This window comes from Pseudorca crassidens, chromosome 18 (genome assembly GCF_039906515.1).
Source record: "Pseudorca crassidens isolate mPseCra1 chromosome 18, mPseCra1.hap1, whole genome shotgun sequence".
In the NCBI taxonomy this organism is placed as follows: Eukaryota; Metazoa; Chordata; class Mammalia; order Artiodactyla; family Delphinidae; genus Pseudorca; species Pseudorca crassidens.
Genome location: NC_090313.1, coordinates 12040336 through 12058241, shown reverse-complemented (window position 1 = coordinate 12058241; position 17906 = coordinate 12040336). Strand labels below are relative to the sequence as shown.

General features: G+C 41.3%; 1 protein-coding gene across 3 annotated transcripts in view; it reads left to right on the top strand.

Moving 5' to 3' along the window:
* UBAC2 (UBA domain containing 2) overlaps positions 1-17906 on the top strand; it is a 151187-nt gene that overhangs the window by 98492 nt on the left and 34789 nt on the right. For all 3 annotated transcript variants that reach the window (XM_067712918.1, XM_067712917.1, XM_067712916.1), the window contains one exon: positions 14493-14738. In XM_067712918.1, the coding sequence (XP_067569019.1) occupies positions 14493-14738 (246 nt within the window). The remainder of the gene's footprint in view (positions 1-14492; positions 14739-17906) is intronic.

Below are 17906 nucleotides of genomic sequence, written 5' to 3'. Positions count from 1 at the left end.
CCTCTGAGCCTTGCCCTGCTTTTCACGTCTTTCTCTGCTCTTCATGCTTCCTTTTCTTCTTCCTTATTCTTGCTTCCCTTAGATTTCTTTTCCCAATTCACCAAAAGAAGGGTACAGTGTAGCAGGTCAGGTAACTCATCTGATGCCCAAGGTTTTCAGTTGAACTTTAGGGACTAAGATGATTTTCTAGCAGTTCATTGAAAATGAGGGCAGGGCTTTCCTGGTGGTGCAGTGGTTAAGAGTCCGCCTGCCAATGCAGGGGACACAGGTTCGAGCCCTGCTCCAGGAAGATCCCATGTGCCTCAGAGCAACTAAGCCCGTGCGCCACAACTACTGAGCCTGTGCTCTAGAGCCCGTGGGCCACAACTACCGAGCCCACACACCACAACTACTGAAACCTGTGCACCTAGAGCCCGTGCTCCGCAACAAGAGAAGCCACTGCAATGAAGAGTAGCCCCCGCTCGCCACGACTAGAGAAAGCCTGCACGCAGCAACGAAGACCCAACGCAGCCAAAAATAAATAAATAAATTTATAAAAAGAAAAAGAAAATGAGGACAGAAGCTGCAGAGAGAGGTCAAGGCTGGTTAGAGCTGTGAGGTGGGTTGGACTTGTGAAAGAACCTAGTGTAGAAGTGGAAGATGATAAGTAGTGGAGACAACATTCAAATGCAGGTACTGGAGCTTTGGTGTCTGTGCTCTTAAGAGGTGGCTTTCCATAACCATATGCAGGTTCTTCCAACTACATCCATTCCTTCACCATTAGATGCCTTCTTTTCCTAGAAAAAAACTTATTCATTTAAGTTCTCACTCTGAAGCCTTTTCTGAGTCTGCCCTTTCAGTTTAGAAACTATACATTATTCTTTATTTTATAATCTCCAGTGCCTAGCAAAATGTCTGGCATTTTATCTTTAGTCTATAACTAATTGTTGAGTTTCAGAATTCAGTATTATCAAAATAATTATTTCTGTGCAATAAAACGCTGTAGCTCTTTGTGATCGTTGGGATGCTGTCAGCGTGTACTGCCTCACTAGGTTCTTGACACTCTCTCTACGGCGGTGGAGAACCTGGGCTTACCATCTGAAAGATGAGGAGGCTGAAGTTGAGGTTGCACAGCTGATGGATCATAGAGCCAGGACCAAAGGCCAGGTGTTCTGGCAGTTCAGTGGGTTCAGTGCCTTCCACTGCACATTTCAAGGCTCTCATCCATGTCTGTTTCAACCACAAGACACTTAGGTACAAAGCTGTTCTTAGATCTTCCCTTGACTATACCACCAAGATGAGGCCCTGATCATCGTCAACGGAGACATGATTCTGGAGGGAGATCTTGGTCATGAAGAAGTTTTAAAAGTACCCAGAGGTGCTGAAAGACACATATCCACAGCAGCTTCCTGCAGCCTTCATTAAAAATGTTGTGGGCCGACCAATATCCAAGAAAACTTTATCCCGTTGGCAGCCTCTGCCTTCTCCCTATTATGAAGAATTCTGTCTATAGCTATACTGTACTTTCTTCTCTAATATCATCAAAGATATTTAACTGGTCCTCCATATGATGGATTAAAAATGCAGCTCAAACCTCACCTTCAACAAACTCTTTGTCTTGTGTTTCTGGCATTGTCATGTACAAGAAAACGAAGTAAAGGATGGCTTTGAGAAAGCGTAAAGGATAGTATAAAACATATTGAGCTGGGTCAGTACTGCTGCTGGTCAAAGGAAAAAGAAATGGAGATAAGGAAGAGGTTAGCAAGAAAAACACGCATGCATTTTCATTTTAGATGATTACTGGTAGATTACATGGCAGTTGCCCCACAGAGCATTTTCTCGCAGGGTCTTTACGTTGTTTTCCTATCAGGAGATGGAAAGTCTTGAGTCGGTTTTGATTATCTCTTTAAACTGATTTTTTTTAATAGAAATGTCCAGTGTTCCTTCTTCTTTGCAGCTGATTGTGTTGATATTTTTCCTATATCTTGACTTTAACCTCTGGTAAAGAACTATGGTAAAAATCAGTGCATGAGATTTTGAATATATTCATTATAAACAACAGCATATTATCAGAAAGTCTTATGTTAGTTTATGTTAGCTTGGAATATTTTTAAGGTATCAGAAGTTTTTTATTGCTAAAGATTGGTTTTAGTCTCCGAAAATCCCACCTCTTTTATAAAGTTTAAGAGGAGAATTATACATCCAGAAATGTCTTAATCTTTCTAGATCTTCACATTTACTTTTTTTTGAAAAATTTTTTTCTTTTTTGTTCATTAAAGTGTTACATGCAGTAAAATTTACCAATTTGAATTGTGCAGTTTGGTGAATTTGGGTCCTTGTATACAGTTTTGTAACCACCACAATCAGGATAGAAAACAGTCCCGTCACCCTAAACATTTTTTTCATGCTGCTGTGAAGATCTGTATACACATTTATGTGTAGACATATGTTTTTACTTCTCTTGGGTAAATGCCTAGGAGTAGAATTGCTAGAATTTATCATATGAAAAATATATGGTACCATATTATTTTACAAAGTGACTGTGCCATTTTGCATTTCCACCGTCAGTGCGTGAGCATTCCAGTTCCTCCGCCTCCTTGCCAGAACTCCGCATTGTCAGTCATTTTAAGTTCAGTCGTTCTAGGTGGTGTGTAATTGTATCTTGTGGTTTTAATTTGCGTTTCTCTAATGACTAGGGATTTGGGCATCTTTTCCTGTGACTATTAGCCATTTGTATATCTTCCTTTGTGTTGTGTCTGTTCAAATCTTTCACCCACTTTTTCGTTGGGTTACATTTGTATTATAATTACATCAAAAGAGTTCTTTTTATATTCTGGATATAAGCCCTTTGTTGGATATATTTTGTAAAAATTTTATACCAGTCTGTGGTTTGCCTCTTCGTTTCCTTAACTATGACTTTCAATAAGCAAAAGTTTTAACTTGACTAATTCAGTGTTTCAGTTTTTAAAATAGTTTGTGCTTTGGTATCTTAAGAAATATTTGTTAATCTGATGTCACAAACATTTTGTCCTATGTTTTCATCTAGAATTTAATGGTTTTTGCTGTTACATTTAGGCCTAAGATCCACTTTGAGTATAATATTTGTGAAGTTAAGGGTTGAGATGTATTTTTTTCCATACAGGTATCTAGCATTGTTCCATCAACGTTGAAAAGACTCTTTTCTCTTTTGCGTATTACCCTAGCACCTTTGTTGAAAGTCCGTTGACCAGTGTGAGTCTGTTTCTTGACTTTCTTTTCTATCTCAGTGATTTATATGTTTGTTCTCATGCCAGTACCATACTGTTTGAGTACTTTTGAGTATGGTAAGTCTTGAAACCAGGTAACATAAGTATTCCAACTTTGTTCATCTTTTTCAAAACTGGTCAAGCTATTTTAGGAACATTGACTTTCCATATGCCTTTTTAAATCAACTTATAATTTCCTTCAAAAAAGAAAAAATACAGTTAATATTTTGCTTGAGATTGCACTGAAACTATAGATCAGTTAGGAAGGATTGCCATTTTGATATTTTAAAATATGGCCACAGATTATTTTATACTTCAAGAGATGGAGCTTAATTTCCCTCTTCTAGAGTGTGGGCTATACTTAGCGATTCACTTATAATGAATAGAATATGGCGGGATGGAGTGTGACTCCAAAAGGCTGATGATAAGAGGCACGTTACTTCTATCCTGCTCCCTCTCAGGTCACTCATTCTGGGGGAAGCCAGCTGCCATGTCACAAGGGTACTGAAGCAGCCCTGTGGAGAGGTCTGCATGGCAAAGAATGATGGCATCCTGCCGGCAGTCAGCACTGACTTGCCAGTTGTGTTTCTGAGCCACATTAGAAGCTGGTCCTTCAGCCCCAGTCAGGAGTCCCAGATGAAGGCAGGTAGGCTGACATCTCGACTGCAGCCTCATGAGAGACCTTGAGCTACAGCCACCCAACTAAGCAGTCCCTAGATTTCTGACCCACATAAACTGTACATATAATAAATGCTTATTGTTTTAAGCCACTGAGTTTTGGGTAATTTGTTAGTCAGTAATAGATAACTAGTACAACTATTTTAACAATATTGGGTCTTCCAATTCATAAACATAATATGTCTACATTTTTCTAGTAATTCTTTAATTCCCCTTTTTAATTTTTAAATTTTCGATGTACAGGCCCTACACATCTTTCATTAAATGTATTCCTTTTTGTGGGGTTTTGATGCTATTTTAAATGGAGTTATTTTGTTTGCTGCTTGTATATAGAAACGCAGTTGATTTCTATATATTGCTATTGTATACTGTAGTTTTGCTGAATTTGTTGTTTCTGTGGATTCCTTATGGTTTCCTACATATATGATCAAGTCATCAGGAAATAGGTTTGGTTTATATGTTTTACTTCTTCGTTTCTAATCTGTGCCTTTTATTTTTCTTGCCTATTGCACTAGCTAAGACCTCTAGTATAATGTTAAATAAGAGTGGTGAATAGACATCCTTGCCTTGTTCCTGGTCTTAAAAAAGGATTTCGTTTTTCCCTGTTGAGTCTCTATCTGTAAATGTGTAAGTTGTTCTTGATCTTTACATTCATTTTTAATTTGTTATTTTTAGTCCAATGTAAGAAGCAAATTTTTAACATAAGCCTGTTTTCCCCTCGATTTTAGTTTGTTGAATCAGTTTATGAAAGTGAATATAAGTTTAAAGGGAGGTGGTCTCCTTGTTGAAAGGGAAATTCAAAGGTATTTACATTTTAGCATTTGATTAAGACTTTTTTCCATGTGCTAGAGACTCTAGCTGTCTCCCAATGTATTTTTTTCCTTCGTAACAGAACCTTCATCTTATTTGAGGCAGCAGGGCCGCCAACTAAAAGATCACGTTTTCCAGTCTCCTTTGCATCTAGGTATGGCTATCAGACTAAATCCTGGCATCCTGGCTAATGAGCTATAAACATACGTATTGGTGGGACTTCTAGGAAGGCTCCTTAAAGTAGCCTTTTGTCCTTTTGTTCTTCCTCATTTTCTTCTCCCCGCTGCCTGGAATGCAGTTAAGATGGTTGGAGCTTTTCTAACCTGAGGGAGAAATAAATTTCTGTTGTATTTAAGCCACTGTTATTTGCAGTTTTCTGCTTTATGCAGTTAACCTAATCCTCTTGACGCATGATTTTCTGAAAGAAAAAGCTTAGAGCAGCTTTCTAAGACAATTTGTTAGAAACAAATAATCTATTATTAGTTTAATTAATTCTGTTAATTAATTCTGTTATTCGTATTCAACTTTTCAAGAATCAGAAGGATACCCAGTGTTTAAATAGATACTTTAAAATAATATTGAAAGAGAAAAGAGGGCTATGGGAAATTCATCTGAATCACTCTTGTACTTGACAAAGAACAAGCTAGCAAGACTCTTTCAATAAGTGCTTAACGCCACATGACTCTGTCACGAAAACAACAGTCATTTCATAATTAATCACAAGTGGCACAAATAACTTGGGGCGTTTCTAACTTGTGTACATACTCTTTGCAGAATAAAATGAGTAATTTCCAAAGTTCCTTCCTTCTTTCTTTAGTGTTTTTCAGTGAAGGAGAAGGAACAGGAAAATGTAAGGTTCGTTAGAGCAGGGATTTTCTTTGTTTTGCCTCCTGCTGTATCCCAGTGTTTAGAACACAGCCTGGCACCTTATAGAAGTTCAGTAAAATATGTGTTGAATGAATACGTGAGGCCTCAGTGGGCCTGGTTTCCTCGGGACTTGAGTGAATATGAAGTCTGCATGAAGGGGTCCAGATACAAGGGAACGTTTGTTCCCTCAGCTCCTCTTTATCTTGTGATGGCAATGCTCTCCCCCAGGAAAGCAGCCCCTTGTGTTTGTCCTACTGTCCCATTAGATGACAAGTTTCTTGAATGTTGGGACTGTGGTTCACTAGGACCCTGGCAGTGTAGTTTGCCAGGTAGGCTTTTGTTCAGCCACAGGTGACTGGAGAAGGAGATCAACAGAAACCTGAGTGCTGGTGCCAGGTCATGGTTTCTCATCTCCGCTGGCTGTGGTTTCATGCTAACACTAAACAAGACCAGAGGACAGTTGAGGTTTACTCTCTGTAATCAAGGGAGTTTCACATGTTTCCACACAGCAAATTAAATTCTTTATTCCCTTTGGCCTGGACTTTCAACTGCAAGAGGTCCGGAATGCTCTCTGGTTGCTTCACCTCTGGGACCCTTTACCTGGCCGGGGTTCCCAACTCCTGCTGCTTGAATGCTCTGGTTCCAGCTCTCCCTGCCCTTCACAGACACAGCCCGCTTGTTCATTTCCACTGTATCTGAGCATCCTGGCCCTGAGTCCTGGCCTGCCCGAGATCACTGCCACTGCTTCATCCCTTGCCATTGGGCCTCTCAGCTTGATCTTGGGCTTCCGGGCTCTGAGGGCCTGCCAGACCTCTCCCTTAGGATTTCCCCTGGCCTCTTGACACTGCAAATCCCAGCAGGTGGTCTATTTTTAAAGCCTCTTTTTTCACAAACTCTGGGGGTTTCAAGAAAACTATCATTCAGAAGTCCCAGGATAAGAAGGGTTGGTAATGTGATTATCAAATATTTATAGGAAACTAAATTCTTAAAGCTCTTTATATTTTAATCCTTTGTGTGAATACCTGTGTTGACCAAAAAATTAATCAATAGTCAATCTAAGAAAGCATGGAAATTTTTATCTGAGCCAACCCAAGGATTATAACCCAGGAGACAGCCTTTCAGAGAGCTCTGAGAACTTCCGCAGAGAGAAGGGGGAGGCCGATACACGTGTGACTGTGACGAAGGAGCACATGCAGTCAGGCACACATCTTACTAGAAGGCTCCTGCTATTTGCAAGGAACAGATACCTTAGCTAATGGTCTTAGTGTTTTTCTAAGTATGCAGAGGTGCAGGAAACTAAGTTTACAACAGTTTCTCCTGAAATATCTAACTGTCTTAAGATCCAGTTCTGTCAGTTTTCCCAGAGCACAAAGTGCTTCATCCTGAACTTCGCCTTGAAATCCTTTCAGAGTGTGCTACTTGCTGTAGGTCAGCGACTGCAGTGGCTAATGACTTGATTCTTGGAGAACTGGATGGTGGGCAACTTTGTTTATTCTACAGTCCCTTCCCTTTCAGTCTTAGTATTGACTAAGGTTTGGGAGGCATTTCGTGACCAGTTTTTCCCACTGTGCTTAGGAATGCTCATTCCCAGGTCAGAGGAGGATTTCATTGATAGGCTACTCAGTGCTATTACTGGACTAGGCCCTGTTAACAGTAGCCAAAAGCCTCTGGACCTCCTGTCTCACTAGTCTGTTATGGTCTAGGAAATGGTTCCCTCTTGTTGCTTCTTCCCGTATCCAGAGTCACACTGTTACAATCATTGATCTTATAGGACTGTATGTTTGGTCAGTGGTTTCAAGTCACCTAATCATCATTTATTTTAGCACACATTTGGTAATGCAAAAAAACAATAATCTTGTAAAATAGGCAGAATACAAGTAATATAGCCAGTAAAATTAATAAGGTCATAAGTCAGTATCTAAACTAAGAGCTAAGGTGCAGCCCAGTATCTCCCCAGGTTGTCTGACCAGTCTATTCTGCACCAATCTCTAAGGAAAATGATATGTTGGCATTGTACATAAAGTTCATCTAAGGTGTCTGCGTGTACAAGGCAAGTGGTGGGTCATTGTGACCATTTACAGGATTGAGTAAGGAGTGTTATCATCTGAGGAGTTACATAGTAGCGCCAGAAGGAGAAAGATTGAGCATTGTGGTTGAGCAGGTATTTCTGCCGTAGGGTAGGTCTGGCTAACACATAATGCAGATGCACAGAGCACACTAGAGGAGGTGGAGGAGGACAAAACGGGCAGAGAAAATTTTGTGTTTAAATTTTTCTTTTCTTGCCTTAAAATATGAATTTTAATTTCACCACCTGAAACATTTTACAGTAGCACTTTATTTGTCTGACAGCTTGGGGTCATGCTGGTGTATCAGAGGTGTGGACAGGTGAATTCTACCTTTTTGTCACATGGGAAATATGAACTTAGGACCAAAAAAGTGTATCTACTGGCACCTTTCCAATTTTCTTTAAAAGAATCTAAGATGACATTTTGGGGGTTTTTTGGACTATTCATTCATTCACGATTCTCCCAGCAGGTGCTCTTCTAGATGCAGAGCCAAAACAGTGATCAAAACCAACCAAAATTCTTCCCCTTCCAGAGCATACATTCAAATAAGTAACCCTTAGAATAGAACTTTAAGCCAATGAGCACAAAAGCCCTACTTTATCCCCGCCAGAATTTGCAGCCGTGCATTTGTTTATTACTGGGTAGGATGTCCTAATTCTTCATAGGACGTTCCTACTAATATTGAACACATAATTTCATAACTGTATATGTGATGGTGAGGGGATAGATATGGGCAAGAGAATGAAAATCTTCGGCCTTCATCAATTCCCTGAAGGAATCTATGACCAAACCCCCCCCATTAAGAACCCGCCCCCTTACTAAATTGTGAGCTCCTTAAGTACAGGCAACAATTATACATTGTCGTTATTTTTTTCTGTATTTCTTTAAAAGGTATATGATTTCATAAAGCATAAATAACACTGTATTAATGGGTTTATAACGTATATAGGTATAACATAATTAAGACAGAAAAGTAGCACAGTGAATGGGGGTGATGTTAAATGGAATTATACTCTTGAAATTTCCTATATTTTAATTGAAGTAATTCAGTATTAACTCTAAACACATTATGTGTGTATTGTAATCCCTAGAGCAAACACAAGAAAAAAATATGAGATATTGCTAACAAAATTCCATTAAACAAATTAAAATGAAATACTAAGAAATATTTGCTCAACACAAAAGGAAGTAAGAAAAGAGGAACAAAAAGCAAATGAGATAGAACCAAACAGCAAAATTCAACTATGTCCAGGTAAGTATATTAAGTGTGAATAGGTAAACACATTAATCAAAAGGCAGAGATTGTCAGACTGGATTTAAAAGTAAGAAAGTGCTATATGGCGTCTACAAGACACACTTTAAACACAGACACAAAAAGGGTTGAAAAAGAATGAAGAAAGATTAATCATGGAAATAGAAATCTGAAATGGCCATATTAATATAAGACAAAATAGATTTCTATATGAGTATTACTCAGAGCAAAGAGGGATTCTTTATTATGATAAAAGGGGCAGTGTATGTGTGCCTAATGACAGCTTCCAAATACACCAACATTTTCCAAATACATGAAGTTAACACAACTCTGGACAAGTGGACAAATTCACAATCGCTTTGAGACTAAAAAATACAAGTGTTTAATTTTTCACCTAATTCAAATCTCACAGTTCTGATTTGATCAATTTTTTTCATATTTCATTATATTTATAACAACATTTTGCTATCTTCAGCTAAATCAGTGTGATTTTGCTGTTATACAGGTCCATTTTCTATCTTCCTTTTTATCCAGATCTTCAGAAAAGGAATCCTTACTTCCTCGCCTCCAATTCATTATATATTTTTGCCATATTTACTTCCTGTCTCTTTCTTTATTACATATATATATATTTGTTACAGAGAGTGCTGCCCCCGACGCCTCCCCTTCCTTCTTCCCTTATCATCCTGCTGCTGAAGAAACCACATTCCGTGGTTCTGTACTTACTACATGAGTATGTGTCCATAAGCAGTAAATACTAGCATGTTGTGTTTTGAAGTTTTGCAAAAAGATGAATACAATATGTAATACCTTTTTAGAAACATATTAATACATGTACACCGAGTGTATTTAACTGCTGTTTAGTATTTTGTGGGATGAATAAACCACTCTTTAACCATTCCTCTCCTGGGACACTGTTCCCTAGCTGTTACACAGAGCTTTGCAATTGAGAATTTCCTGAAATATACCTTTGGCGGCTCTGCTGGGTATTGTCAAATTGCTCTCCCCAGTGGTCGGGCCACTTTGCCTTCCCTCAGGACTGTGGGAGAATTCTCAGTTCCCCCTCATCCTCACGAAAACTTGAAACCAGGTTTTTCCATTTTTGCTAATTTTTATTATGTTTAACATTGTTCAGTGAAGATTTGCAGTTCTCTGAAGGCAAGTGAGGATAAACGTCCATTCATGTGCTTGTTGGACATTGGAATTTCCTTTTCTGAAATTGCCTTTTCATCTGCTTTATGAGTTGGGTTGACTGTCTTCTTACAAATGGATAGTTTCTTTATGTTCTGACGCTACCTTTCTTGAGGACAAGAATCCTAAGGACCTTCTCCCAAGCTCTTGTCGTGTTTCCCTTCATTTATGGTAACTTTTGGCCCCCTGTAGCTTTTATTTATTTGTTTGTTTGTTTTTGGCTGCATTGGGTCTTTGTTGCTGTGTACGGGCTTTCTCTAGTTGCGTCGAGCGGGGCTACTCTTCGTTGTGGTGTGCGGGCATGCAGTAGCTTCTCTGGTTGAGGAGCACGGGCTCTAGAACGCAGGCTCAGTAGTTGTGGCGCACGGGCTGAGTTGCTCCACGGCATGTGGGATCTTCCCTGACCAGGGCTCAAACCCGTGTCCCCTGCATTGGCAGGTGGATTCTTATCTACTGCGCCACCAGGGAAGTCCCCCACTGTAGCTTTTAAATTGTAAAGTAGATGAATGTGTGTTTTCTTTTATAGTTTGGGCTTTATGTTTCTTATTTAAAAATCCGTCCTCATCCCAGTGCCAAAAAGATGTTCCTTCTGTATTTTGTGCAGAAAGATTTACAGTTTTATAAATTATATTTGTGTCCTTAATCCATTGGGAATTTATGTGTGGTGTCAGGAAGGGAGAGCTGTTTTGTCTTTATCCTTATGTGTGGCCCGTGTATGTTTTTTCCCGTTTAACGCACCCATTTCTGCTGTGAACCAGGTGCCTTGTACTCGAGTCTTTTTCTCTGCTCTTGCTCTTTACATCGATTTGAGTAGCTCTCCGTAAAGACCACACTGTTTTAATCACTCAGACTTTATAGCATACTTTGAAATCTGATAGGCCTTATTATGTTTCCCAAAAATTATCTTGACTCTTCTGGATCACTTATTCTTTATGTTTAAATCTTTTTATTGTGATACATAACACACACCCAACTGTGCGTCAACTATAAATGTTATGAAGCCAAACAAATCACTATGAAGCGGACGCACCCGCAAAACCCTGTGCAGGTCAGAGCACTGCCGGCCCCCGGAGCCCCGGTGCCCCTCCCTTCTGTGACTGCTCTCCTGGCGCACCGCAGATGGTCATCACCGCCATGCTTCGCTTTATGGTTTTTCCACTTGACTGATCCATTTACAAAGTGGGGTCATAATGTATGCAATCTTTTGGGTCCAGCCTCTTTTTCCCAACATTATGTTTCTAAAAATTTAAACCTTAATATTCCATACAAATTTTAGGATTGTTATTTAAGTTCCAACCAAAAAACCCCAAGAGTCTCTTTGGTATTATATTGAATATATATATATTAATATGGTGAAAATTGATGTCTTAACAATTTTGCATCTTCCCATTCGTAGATGTGATGTTATGATATCTTTGTTTATTACTAGAGGTTTTTTTTAATGTCCCTTATTATAGTTTTTTAGTTTTCTATAAAGGCCTTATATATTTTTTATTAAATTTATTCCTAAGTATCTCATTGTTTTTGTTGCTGTTGTCTGCTCGCAGCTCATTGTTTTTCCTTCCTCTAGGCAGTCAGTATTTGATCTCTGGTTACTTTTGTTGACTTAAAGAAAAGCGCACAACATAAGAGTTGTGAGTTTAAGGTTTATTCAGCGTCTTACTGAGGACTGTAGCCTGGGCCATAGCTCTGAGGAACCGCTCCAAAGAAGTAGGGGAGGCGCCAGTATAACAAATTATGAATTTTTTGGCTGTGAAATACATCTAGTCAAGCATACATCTCAGTCAAAGATTACCGCCAATCAGAAAGAGCAGAATCTCAAGTTAATTTTAGTGCTTTTCTTTGTATGTGAAGGTGCAAGAATCTGGGGTCATTGAAATTCTTCCTGAGATATGCATCTAGCCCTCTAGGGGCGTGTTTATCTAAAGCACAGAGTGCCTCATCCGGATTTTTCACCCTGAATTCTCCTCAGGGTGCGCTGTCAGCGTGCGACTGCTGTGGGTTGTGACTTACCCTTATATAATGAGCTACGCTCTTTTGTTCTTTTTTCTTCACACTTTTAAGGATTTCTTTCTCTGTTTCACTATAATGGATCTAGATATAAATTTCATTATGTTATCCACCTTGGGACTATTGCATTTTCAATCTGAGTATCTATATTCTTTATTAATTCTGGAAAACTCAGCTATTATCTGTTGAAATATAGTCCCTTTCTTCCTATATTTCTTCTGTTGTCTTCTTCTGGAAGTTCTGTGAGACATACACGGAAGGCCTCTCTGTCTGTATGAAGTCCACATGTGTAGAGCCCCCGGCCTCCGCTGTTGGCCTGCTCTGCCCGCTCCAGAGCCTCTTTGATGCAGGCCCTGCAGAGCTTTTACCTTCTCCCCGTAGAGAAGGGAGAGGGTAGATGGGGGCTCTGCTGGGTGAGGGGGGGCATTGGAGTTGCTTCTTGCACAGAGTTCTGTGACCCTCCACTTCACTCCCACCTTCACAGTACCTGGTGCCTCTAATCCCTGAGTCCGTGGCGGGGGGTGGGGGCGGTGGGTGGGACCCTCTCCCTCGTTTGGATTTACCCTTCTCATATGCTAAGTATTTCTAACTACTCAATGTGTTTTCCATTTTGTTAGTGTGGTTGAGGATTACAGATGCTTTCTAGTTTCAGTGAATGTGAAGTTTGTTTCTGTTTTTGTTTTCTTAGTTGTTTTGTACCATTTTTGAGAGAAGTAGCATAGAGATTATTTGAAACCAAAAGTCCTTCTCCATTCACTCTTCAGCCTCCTCCAGTGTGTCTTTTGCTCCTACCACTGCACCAAGACGGTTCTTAATGTTGCCAAATCCAACAGTCATCTTCTTCCTCTCTCTGTCTTACTTGAACTCTGGGCTACGTTAGACATAGCTGACCATTCCCATCTTAAAACACTGTTCTCTTAGCTTCAGTGGTACTAAACTCTCCTAGTTTTCCTTCTTCTCACTGGCAGCCCCTTCTCAGATTTCTTTCCTGGCTTCTCCTACTCTGTCCATCCACAAAATGCTGGTGTACCCTGGGTTCAGTCCTAAGTCCTCTTCTTTCCTCTGTAATAACGTCCCCCGCCCTCATTATCTCCTGTAGTCCTGTTGCTTTAAACACAGTCTTATACCACTGACTCCCAGATCTTTATCTCTGCAAACTTTTCTCTTGAGTTCCAGATTTTTATATCCAACAACCCTCTTGATAGCTCCACTAAGATTTCTAATGGATACTCCCAAGCTCATTCCTGCATTGCACTCACTGTTTTCTCTGCCTGAAACGTTCTTCCTCCAGTTCATCAAATCACTGGCACCTCACTATCCTTAAGAACTCTGCTCAAGTGTCACTTCCACCCGACCTAAAGAAGGTCCTTGCTCCAAGTCACCTTATTTTATTTCCTTCATAGATCTTGTCTGGAATTGTTTTGTGTGTTTGCTTGTTTACTGTCCAATCTCTGTATTGATTACGATTACCTCTGTAAGAGTAGGGCTTTATTTATCTTGTCTTCTGCTATACTTTAAGTGCCTAGAACAACACCTGGTATATAGCAGATGCTCAATAAATTTTTGCCTAATTAGTTAATTTAAGTTTTATTAGTAAAACATTAAAGTGTACTTTTCTCTTGTTAGACAGAAATTGGTCAAATATGTTTTAATTTGGTGTGAATAACTTATCCTAAGAATCAAATTCACAAAATTAAAGATTTGTCTTTAACAAAGGAATAGCCATTCTCATTTTTACCTAGGAAACCATAGAGACTCCTGAGACTTCTCTTACCATATAAATTGCCTTAAAGATGAAAAATAGCCTTATTCGTAAACAGAATTGTTAATTGCTAACTATTGGCAAGGATTTTAAAATCTAGGAAAAATACTTGCAAATTTTATTAAAACAACTGTATACATTTTAGGTAGTCTTTATTTTCTGATAAATGTATTGTATTTACATATTTGATACTGATGCTGGGTCACATCATCGAATATCAAAGTTGTTTTCTCTCAGTATCTCTCTCTGATGGCCATCTGCCAATGAGAATAACCACAGAGTTAGTACAGTGTGAAAGTGTTTTGATAATCAAATATTTCATGGCTTTTTTTCAAAAGACAGCATTGTTTTTTTAAATATTGTACCAGTACTTTGAGTGTTAAATAGTTAGGATTTTGCTGTCTCTTCTAACTTAATAAAAACACATTTGTTTACTGAGTAAATTCATTTTTTTGTTGGTTTGTGCTGCTTAGTATCCTGCAACCTGGTAGGAGTTCTGGTTGTCACCTAACACTACAACAGTGAAGGAAAACACCATCTGAAGTGTTTTGCGGTTATTGATTTCTATGTTAAATATGTTCTTTAACATTTTATGACATTTCAACAATCCAGTTGGACGCTTTTTCTTTTAGATTTCCGGGCTCTGCTACAACAGCAAAATGTTGCAAGTTCATGAGGTGCTCTGCGTCCCCAGCTGGATGGCAAAGTTCTGTTCTTGGACACTTGAGCCCATCTTCTCATCTTCAGAACCCACCAGCGAGGCCAGAATCGGGATGGGGGCCACGGTAGACATTCAGAGACAGCAGAGGATGGAGCTGCTGGACCGGCAGCTGATGCTGTCACAGTTTGCACAAGTGAGGCGGCAAAGACAGCAGCAGGTAAACAATAACCACAATGGAAAATTCAGAAATACTCAGGGGCCTGCGTAAACTTCTCCTTTGAGACTGTATGTGTGGTAGAGTCTGCATTTCATTCCTGTGCATCGTATCATAGATACCTTGACATGTTTCCAAGTGGAATGTAGGTCTCTGATAGTGGCTATTGTTAGTGTTTTCTTTTTAAGGTAAAAAAAGTAACTTGCAGCTGAAAGACTGGTCAGACTGGACATTCTTGCTCCACTTCTATTAGATAAGCATGATTTCTTAGAGAAACACCAAGCCTAGTTAACAAGACGGGATATTTATCTGTTTTTATCATCTTGTAAAAGCCACAGTGTCTTCCTGTTAAAATGCTTATTATTGTGTGCTCTGGACTGAAGAGCGAATGTCAAACTTCTTGATTTTCCTTGGTTGCAATGGAGAATATGAAGGTAAGAAAATTTTCAAGGGAACAACCAACAAGTAGATCAGATAAATTCTCTGTTTTCTTAGCCTTGTCGTTAATCGTCAGGAAATACTGAGCATTTATCCACAAAAACTGCTCTATCCAAGCAATCCAACACCACACTGGTCTTCCCAGGGTTACTCTGCGTCAGGCTGAAACCTCATACCTGGTCCTTCTTTGGCACTTCTGTGATCCAGTGCATTGGGTTCCTCGTTTCTTGTCTCCATCCCCTTTACCCTCTGGGGTATGAGAGAGAGTTCTGTTCTCTCCTGCCATCTCCCGATCTCCTGCCTGCATTGCGTGTGAGAAGTAGGTCTTCATCGCGTGTGGTCTGGAAAGTGAAATCAGATGTGATGTCCCTGGACGTCAGTGGAGAGGTGGGTCCCAGAGTTTCTATCTGGGGTGGGAAGAAGGGGGCCCCTTATCAATGGGCCGAGTCTGAAGGTAAAAGAGAGAAGTGAAGGCTATTCCCTACAGGTGTATTTGAATTTGAGGTGACTCTGGAACATACAATAAAGGTGCCCCTGATGTAGTTGAACATGGAGGACAGACATCACTCTTGGAGAGGTCAGAGCCGTAGGTGCAGGTCATGGATTAAGTGTGTAGGGTTGGGAGGTGAGTCCTGTAGGAGAATCACATCCAGGATGAATGTAGGCTATAGGCTAAGCCTGCATTTAGCAGGAGGAAGAGGTAGATCCTTTGAGGAAACAGAGGAAATAATGAAAAGTATGAGAACTCAGAACAGCCGGTGTCCAAAAAACTGAGTAATAATGAGTATAAATATTTTCTGATAGAATGGACAGAGCTATGAGGGAGAGAAAGAAGTAGTGTATGATCCTGAGGTTTCTGGCTTAGCCAAGGAGAGGGATCAATGACAGCACCATCCCACCAACATCAGAAGAGCAGGCGATGGGAAATACATTGACTGAGGTACCTTCAGGCTACCTGGGGGGAGATTCCCTGGTAGATAGCTGTGGTCTTGTGCTCATGAGCAAAATGAGAGGTTGTGTTTCTGAGGTTGGTGTCCCCAGGCAGACTCTCATGTGTGAAGTGAATCGGAGAATGCCGTCAGGATGAGCATCTTTGGGGGGTGGTGGTGAAGGGCAGAGGGAGACTTCGAGCCCCAGTCACAGAGAAGGCCCGAGCTAAGCTTACGGTGCCCAAGCCCCGGAGTTGCGAGAGACCTTCCGAGTCGTCCCAGACTCAGAAAGGTGTTGGCGCAGATTGCAGGCGCCTCTCCCCAGGTGCACGCCATCCACAGAGCAGATGTTACTTGAGAACCATCAGGTGCCCGCCCCCCGGCAGCTGGAAGATGGAGCGCTGGTCCTGAAGGAGGGGGAGGATCTGGGTCGCAGACCCGTCCAGAGCATCCGCCCCTCGTGCTGCTTGGATCTTCTTGTTTTACTTAAGTTCTCGGAGCAACACCTCCAAGATTGCAGTGGTGCTTTTTTCCCAGGAGAAACCTTCAAGAGGAAGGTCAGCAGGACAGACTGCATCCCCTTCTGCTGAAGCCGGCCTCGAGGATACACTGATGACCATCTCCGTCGTCTGTTGTCCACTTGAGAGTCCGCACCCTTGGCTGGAAGGCTTACGTGATAAAGCGACACATGCTGTCATCCCTGTGGGGTCTGGGTCCCCAGTCTCCAAGCACTTCCCAGCTGTGGCTGCTGCACTTGTCTGTTTACTGTAGAAACTGGGTGAGGAAGTACAAGAGATGCCCTCGCAGATCACCCGAGTGCCGCCCATGATCTTCCCTCCCCTTTCTGTGCCCGTGGCCGTAGCTTTTCCTGGTGGTCAGGATTAATTACTCCTGCCAGGATAATGACTCCTTTCCTTGCCTGCCAGTCTTTTGGCACAAGAGCCCAAACTGGGCAACAGCTGTAACTTAAGATGTAACGGTATTCTTGCTTCGTCCCCGATGGAAGCGTTCCCTTCCTGTGAGCCGAGCTCTGTAAACCACGGAATCCAGAGTTGTGGAACGAGAAGCCCAGATTCCCCAAGTGGGTCACCTTGAGGGAGGATAGTCAGGGCCACTTCTCCTTCCATCCCTTGTTTACAAGAGCCATGTGTTCCGCCTACTGGGGACACAGCACCCGTGTGAAGGTGGTTGATTTAGGGTCTGTACTGCACACTAGAGCCTCAAGCGCTGTCTTTGGCGGGTACCATCTCCAGGTTGGCGTCTTACTCCCACCTTCACCTGGCTACCCATTGGTCTGGCGAGCTGGTAGCGCCTGGGTCGTGCTGTGTGAGGGTCAGTGTATCCCGTGGTCTTGGCACTGCCGCGCCCTCTTTGCTAAAAGCGGGCCTTGTGGTCTGATGTGATGTCATCTGGAACCCTGGTCGGTACCTCATGCCCTCTGTCAACCCACAGAGGTGGTGCTTAGCGACAGAAAGGGCAGGCAGCCCCATAACCAGAAAAGGTGTCAGTTCCAGGTAAAATGAATTGCTGCCTGTAATAGTCAACACAGGTCGCCCGAACAGAGTACCACGGACTGGGCAGCTTCAGTAACAAACTTTTCCTCATTGTTCTAGAGGCTAGAAGTCCAAGATCAAGATACCGTCAGGGTTGGTTTCTAGTGAGGACTGTCCTTGGCTCGCAGGCAGCCGCCTTCCTGCTGTGTCCTCACATGGCCTTTTCTTGGCGCCTGCGTGTTCCTGGTGTCCCTTCTTATAAGGACACCAGTCCCATTGGATTAGGGAGGTCCCCATCTTTATGACCTCAT